Source organism: Penaeus japonicus, unplaced genomic scaffold, assembly GCF_977035675.1.
Source record: "Penaeus japonicus unplaced genomic scaffold, GWHDUDI00000001_assembly GWHDUDI00000039, whole genome shotgun sequence".
In the NCBI taxonomy this organism is placed as follows: domain Eukaryota; kingdom Metazoa; phylum Arthropoda; class Malacostraca; order Decapoda; family Penaeidae; genus Penaeus; species Penaeus japonicus.
In genome coordinates this window covers 16,893,527-16,901,026 of record NW_028234441.1, presented here as the reverse complement: position 1 = coordinate 16,901,026, position 7,500 = coordinate 16,893,527, and the positions used below count along the sequence as shown (strand labels likewise).

Genomic DNA, 7,500 nt, shown 5'->3' with positions numbered 1-7,500 from the left:
TTTCAGGGGATATGACCTTTCTCTTCTTTTTTGTTGGTCCTTCAGAACTTTTGTGGGCTGGAACGCCCAACTCAGATGTAATGGACAACACCTGGATCTGGGCGAAAGGAAAGCTGGCAAACACCTTATATATATAGCTGAAAGCAGGAACGCAATAACAATTGCACCCACAAAGGTTTTGTCACACAAATGTCTGATAAAAAGCTTGCAACAAAGCTAAAGTGGCCTCACAACGCCTGTTGTCTTAGAATTCTCAGAATGGCAGGCATCGTCTCTCGGCAGCAAACCGCACATTCCCCGTGTTCTTGATCATGTGGGGGAATCAAACAGGAATTTAAGTATCTGTTAACAAAGGATACGGAGAGCCATTGGATTTCCAATGACCTGTCCTTGCTACCACAACTCAAAACGAAATTAACTGTTTTTCGGGACATTATCCAAAATCAACGTTCCAAAGAGGCTAGGTCGCCAGGAGCTACATGACCTGATACCCTCAATGTGGGATGTTACCCCTTGCCACACAGTGGTTTGTATCCCAGATTTGAAAGTGCAACCAAGTCTTTATTTTACCAACCTAATTAATCAAAGAAGGGACTTAACGCGTTGCCATGGCACTCTCATACACAACCTCGAAAACCGCTTTCCCACAAAGAGCTTCTCCAGGTGAGGCGGGGAAAAGAGATGGTGACCTGCCTGAATTGTTGATTATTTCAGGTGAAGGAGGGGGCATGGGGGAATAACCACCCTCCTCAAAATTTAATGATTGAGACCTGGGTGGAAGACCCCTACACAATTTTGCAGGGACTTGAAAACATTTCACATTCTGGATGTTACTTTCAACTTTCGAGGGGGACTCTAACATCTGCAGTTTGAAGGACATGCTAAAGAATGTGTTTCTGAAGAACTTTTCAGGAGTCTGGAGTCAAAGATCGAGTATTTTGTAAGATTCTTCTTGAATTTTGGTTATAGTTTTCCTTCTGGATGGTTATGATGAAGCTAATGAAGAGTCAAAGAAACTCATCACTGGACCTCCTTAAACTTTTCAACAAGGCAACATGCGTTTTGTGATAACTACAAGGTCAAGCTGCTATGAATGATCTCATTCACAATCACAGAACAAAGAAAGAAGGATTAATGAATATTGTGAAATCAAACAAAGGAGATTACGAAAGGGAATTACTTTATATTTTGTGTTTGTTTTATATTATACATTTTAATTATTTTTTTTTTAATTTATTAATTTTACTAATTATTTTTTTTTTTTTATAATTGTTTAATTTTATTTTTTATATATTATATTTTTTTTACATTAATATACTTTTATCTTTTATTTTATTATAATTGTATTATTAATTTCATTTATTTTTATTTATTATTTTTTTTAATTATTTACATTTTTCTTTTCGATTTTTATATTATTACGCAAGGGAAAGATCGTTCCTTACTTTTGTCGACAAAAACCTTATCCGAGATTGTACAAGAGCCAAGCCGCAGGATAAGAGACGAATTGAAGGGCAAACATTTATTGCAATGCTGGAGGCCATGACCAATTGAAAATAGATAAGCTGGACCTTCCCTTTGACTATGACTCTAGTCAAGCATTCGTGAGTGTTTGAAAGACCCAGAACCAAACGCTTTTCAGCAGACAATCTATGAGGACTTGGACGATCTCATGACGGGCAAGATTACAGAGTAGGTTGGCAGTTTGCAAATTGGGATATGATGATGCTGGGGGATAAAAGTAAGGTGCAAAGGACTATTACAGCGCCATCACATGAAAGTTTTCTCTCAGAGGCCCATGATGAGAAAAGAACATGATTTGTGGACCAGAAACGGGTTTGTGTAGTGGTTGTTTTAAGAGTTTTAGTGGATTTTAGAAGTTTATTAGTAGAGGTTGTTTAAAATTTGCAAAGTGTTTGTAGTCTACAAGTACCATACTAAAGAGATTGGTTTATCTGGATTTTTCACTTCTAAATAGAACTCGGAAAGGAATAAAGAGGAAAGAAGTAAGAAGAGAAAACAAGAAGAGAAAAAAAAAGTCATAAAAAAAAAAAATTTGGAAAAAAGAAAAATAAAAGAAAAAAAAAAAAAAAAAAAAAAAAAGAAATAAGAAATAAGAAGGAAAAAAAAAGGAAAAGAGAAAAGGTCTATCATTTGACCAAACTTGGTCCTTCCCACAAGAGTTTACGTAGTTCCAAGAACACTGGGCAGCTGGATTTATTTACACACATCTAATAGACATGCAAAAATATACAATGGATGGACAGAGCCAGCAAAGGACAGAAATTTTTGCCATTAAGCAGAAAACATCCCCCTCATTGAGGGTTGGTGTGGTTACTTGAGAACTCAGAGAAAGAAGTAGGTTAAAAACAATTTCTTATTGATAATTTGAACGGCCAAAATGGAGATTTGGCTCATTGATTTATTGATGCAAAATTTGCAATGTGTTTTCGTTCAGAAGGCCAAAAACAAAAAAAAAAAAAAGAAAAAAAAAAAAAAAACAAAAAAGCAAAAAAACAAAAGACAATGATTGACTCACTCGTTACCTACCTGTAATCACCAGTCTTCTCCAGTACAGCAAATTATTCACGTCATGTAAAAGAAGAGAGAAGGGAGAGATCGATCGATTGTAGTGGGGAGTGGGGCGAAGGGAAATTGCCGGTTTATTGCTGGATAATTAATAATATTATTATTTTTATGCAAGGAGGGGGGGGGCAAGGGGGTAGGTCTGACAAAATTGTGCCTTAGACAAAAAATATCCGGTTAATGAGGACTGCAAAGGGGACAGTTTACACTCCCCTTGGTCGTATTAAATATAAATGAAAGCTTTTTGTAAGGCAAACCAAATCGTGGCCATAAATAGACCATTTTAGGCTCCCCTCCACAAGATGGGACCTTAGGCCCAATGATGATGAACCTGAGGATATAAGCACACTTGCGAAAGTGGATTCTGAAATTGAGCCAGTTTTTGATTAGTTTCGATTCATCGGAAGAAATTTTGGGACACAGGAAGAAAATTTAGAGAAGTAGTAGTATCCCAAAATTGGATTAGATTTTGGAAAAAAGAATGCCTTTGTTTCAATCAAAAAGATAATGGGAACCAAAACCACAGCATCTGAAGGCATGGAAGAAATGTCATCCAATTGTTACGAAAGTCTGGGACATGTTCAAGTAATGTTCAACTAATAAGCTATAGCCTTTACAGGCATGGTGAAATAATATCATGTAGATAATGTGTATGATATTGCATATAGGAAATGTGTAGGGATGTTGAATAAAATAGTGAGCGAATTAGTCACCGTGAAATGATCTTAATACGTGTGAAAGTGTCTAGTGTTTATGGTCTCGATAGTAAAAATATAGTGTTTACTCCTCTTATTGGGCCTGTTTAATGCCGATAACGCGTTAAGTGGAGGATAGGAGAAAGAGGAAAGAGATAAAGGAGATGAGGAAGGAGAAGAAGAGAACAAAAATATAATGTAATATATAGTACACCTGTATTTATATTATTGTATATAAATATATATATGTGTATATATGATATATATATATAATATATATATATATATATATATATATGTATATATAATGCTAGGAAGAGTATTGAAATATGTATATTATATATATATGTATATATATGTTCATATATTTACATATATGTATATATATATATATATGGATGTGGGTGTACATATATATATATAGTTTATATATATATATATACTGAATTATATATATATATATATATATAATATATATATATATATATATATATTGAAGATTTATATATATTTTATATATACATATATATATATTCATATAACGATAGTCTCTTTCTACATATATATAATATATATATAATATATATATATATATATATATATATAGTATATAATATATATATTTATATATTTTATATATATATAACAATAGAAATATATATTTTATATATTTTTTCATATATACATATATTTATATTTCTAGTTAATTGTTCATATAACATATACATATTTTAGTGGGTATATTTTTTTTTCATAATACACACACACACACACACATCACACACACACATATTATTAGATATATATTTATTATATATATATAATATATATATATATATATATATATATTATATATATATATATATAATATATATATATATAGTATATATATATATATATATATATATATATATATAATATATATAGTTGTGTGTGTGTGTAGATAGATAGATATAGATATAGATATGTATATATATATATATATATATGTAGATAGATAGATATAGATATGTATATATATATATGTAGATAGATAGATATAGATATAGATATGTATATATATATATATATATATATATATATATATATATATACATATATATATTTGTGTGCTTGTGTCTGTATGTGTATATGTGTATTTTTTGGAACATGAACGAAGTTGCAGAGTAGATATGAAAGCAATAATAGAATAGATGATGAGAAACATCTCAATGTAGAATTATTTGCTATGTGTGCACTTAAAATCTGTTCCATCTCCATGTTATGTGACCTGAGTGACTGTCTCTGAATAACCCTCTGCAGATTAACGGGTAATGTCTGCGAAGTCGTCTTGCAGGGCATTCGGACGAGGCTAGTCGCATATCCAGAATTTGACCATTACTCTTCGGCCAATCAGAGTCAAGACGAGCCGTGCCTCGACCAATGAGCGAAGTCAATCAAGCCCCTCGGAAGGGACCCAGTATATCCTAATTGGTACCTCGTCTTTAAAACTCTATTGTCCTCAGATTCAGCTTAGACCTCCTTCTGAAAGATCATTCTCATTCTTCGACTCTTTCCTCGAGGATGGAAGGTCTCAGTACTCTTTGTCCTTCGGATAGCAGGTTTGTGTCCAGAGCCTCAGTGGCGTTATTTCATATACTGTGTAGTGTCTAGTGTTTCACTTACTGTTCTCGATAGATCGCTAATCCAGATCCCGTTAGCCTACTGTAGGTTTACCTTTCTCTATTAAGTATGTTTAGTGTCCTTATACATATGTACATGTGTTTAATGTATTTTGTTGTGAATGAATCGTACAATATATGGTTTAACATGTACAGGTCTTTATCAATATTCAATCAATGAAACTGATCATTCACTTATTACATTTAAAACATTTAACTTACACAGAAAAGTTGTAAATTGGCATATCAGGTATGGAACAAATTCGTTTTCATCTTTATACCAAAGACTGAAATTAGGATCGGGGTGATGAGATTCCACAGAGTAATTGTAATTTGATATTTTTATCATTTTTTACATTAAAGATTTGATAGCAGTTAAAAGGCCAAATCAATGTCCGTATGTCTCCTCTTTACAGAAGTGGCAGTGACAACGAAAACGGAGGAATGTTTGAGAAGTATATCAGCTTAAGGAAGTCTGAGGGATTTTGAGGAAAAGAGTTTGAATGTTATCCACCACATCGCCCGTCGCCAACCGCTTCTGTTTGGTCGCCAAGCATACACCAGGACAATGGCATTCACGAGAGACATAGTGAACGGTTTCCGGTACCAAGTGGCAGTGAACGAACATGGCCGGGATGTGCTGGTACAGATTTTAAAATGGACTTACAAAGGAGGGAATCTAAGCATCAAGAAATACTTTGAAAGCCAGGGACGCCCTAAAAAGGAATACAAACAAATGTTCAATGCTTCACAACACAGCATACTAGATAAAGAAATTCCGTATCTGTTAAACGTTGATGCAACTTTTCAGGGATATGACCTTTCTCTTCTTTTTGTTGTCCTTCAGAACTTTTGTGGGCTGGAACGCCCCAACTCAGATGTATGGAAAACACCTGGATCTGGGAAGAAGCTGGAACACCTTATATATAAGCTGAAGCAGGAACGCAATAACATTGCACACACAAAGGTTGTCACACAAATGTCTGATAAAAAGCTTGCAACAAAGCTAAAGTGGCTCAAACGCCTGTTGTCTAGAATTCTCAGAATGGCAGGCATCGTCTCTCGGCAGCAACCGCACATTCCCCGTGTTTTGATCAGTGGAATCAAACAGGAGTTTAAGTATCTGTTAACAAAGGTACGAGAGCCATTGGATCCCAATGACCTGTCCTTGCTACCACAACTTCAAAACGAAATTACTGTTTTTCGGGACATTATCCAAAACAACGTCAAAGAGGCTAGTCGCCAGGAGCTACATGACCTGTACCCTCAACTGTGGGATGTTACCCTTGCACAGTGGTTGTATCCAGATTTGAAAGTGCAACCAAGTCTTAATTTTACCAACCTAATAATCAAAGAAGACTTGACGCGTGCCATGCACTCTCATACACAACCTCGAACCGTTTCCCACAAAGAGCTTCTCCAGGTGAGGCGGAGAGATGGTGACCTGCCTGAAGTGTTGATTATTTCAGGTGAAGGAGGCATGGGGAAAACCACCCTCCTCAAATTCATGATTGAGACCTGGGTGGAAGACCCTACACAAATAGCAGGACTTGAAAACATTTCACATCTGATGTACTTTCAACTTCGAGGCTCTAACATCTGCAGTTTGAAGGACATGCTAAAGAATGTGTTTCTGAAGACTTTTCAGGAGTCTGGAGTCAAGATCGAGTATTTTGAAGAATTCTTCTTGAATTTTGGTTTAGTTTTCCTTCTGGATGGTTATGATGAAGCTAATGAAGAGTCAAAGAAACTCATCACTGACCTCCTTAACTTTCAACAAGGCAACATGCGTTTTGTGATAACTACAAGGTCAGGCTGCTTGAATGATCTCATTCACATCACAGAACAAAGAAAGAAGATAATGAATATTGAAATCAAAGGGATACGAAGGGAAGATCGTTCCTACTTTGTCGACAAAACCTTATCCGAGATTGTACAAGAGCCAAGCCGCAGAGACGAATTGAAGGGCAACATTATTGCAATGCTGGAGGCCATGACAATGAAAATAGATAAGCTGGACATCCCTTTGACTATGACTCTAGTCATCATTCGTGAGGTTGAAGACCCAGACCAACGTTCAGCAGACATCTATGAGGACTTGACGATCCTCATGATGGGCAAGATTACAGAGAGGTTGGCAGTGCAAAGGATTGATGATGCTGAAAGTAAGGTCAAAGACTATTACAGCGCCATCAAGAAAGTTTCTCTCAGAGGTCTGATGAGAAAAGAACATGATTTGTGGCCAGAAACGGTAGAGGAATTAAAAGCAAAGTGTTGTAGTCTACAAGTACCATACAAAGAGATGTTATCTGGATTTTTCACTTCTAAAAGAACTCGGAAAGGTCTATCATTTGACCAAACTTGGTCCTTCCCACACAGTAAGTTCCAAGAACACTGGGCAGCTGGATTTATTTACACACATCTAATAACATGCAATATACAATGGATGACAGAGCCAGACAAAGAAGAATTTTTGCCATTACAGAAACATCCCCTCATGAGGGTGTTACTTGAGAACTCAGAAGAAGTAAAACAATTTCTTATTGATAATGAAGGCA

General features: G+C 35.2%; 1 protein-coding gene and 1 pseudogene across 1 annotated transcript in view; both read left to right on the top strand.

Annotated features, from left to right (window-relative positions):
• The window catches only part of LOC147467006 (uncharacterized), a 1,356-nt pseudogene extending 259 nt beyond the window's left edge, over positions 1 to 1,097 (top strand).
• The window catches only part of LOC147467005 (uncharacterized), a 12,610-nt gene that overhangs the window by 3,832 nt on the left and 1,278 nt on the right, over positions 1 to 7,500 (top strand). Inside the window, exons 2-3 of the mRNA XM_086533236.1 lie at positions 4,584 to 4,882; positions 5,359 to 7,500. The exon at positions 5,359 to 7,500 is cut by the window's right edge and continues 1,278 nt beyond it. Coding sequence (XP_086389362.1) covers positions 5,511 to 7,500 — 1,990 coding nt within the window. The 5' untranslated portion in view covers positions 4,584 to 4,882; positions 5,359 to 5,510. The remainder of the gene's footprint in view (positions 1 to 4,583; positions 4,883 to 5,358) is intronic.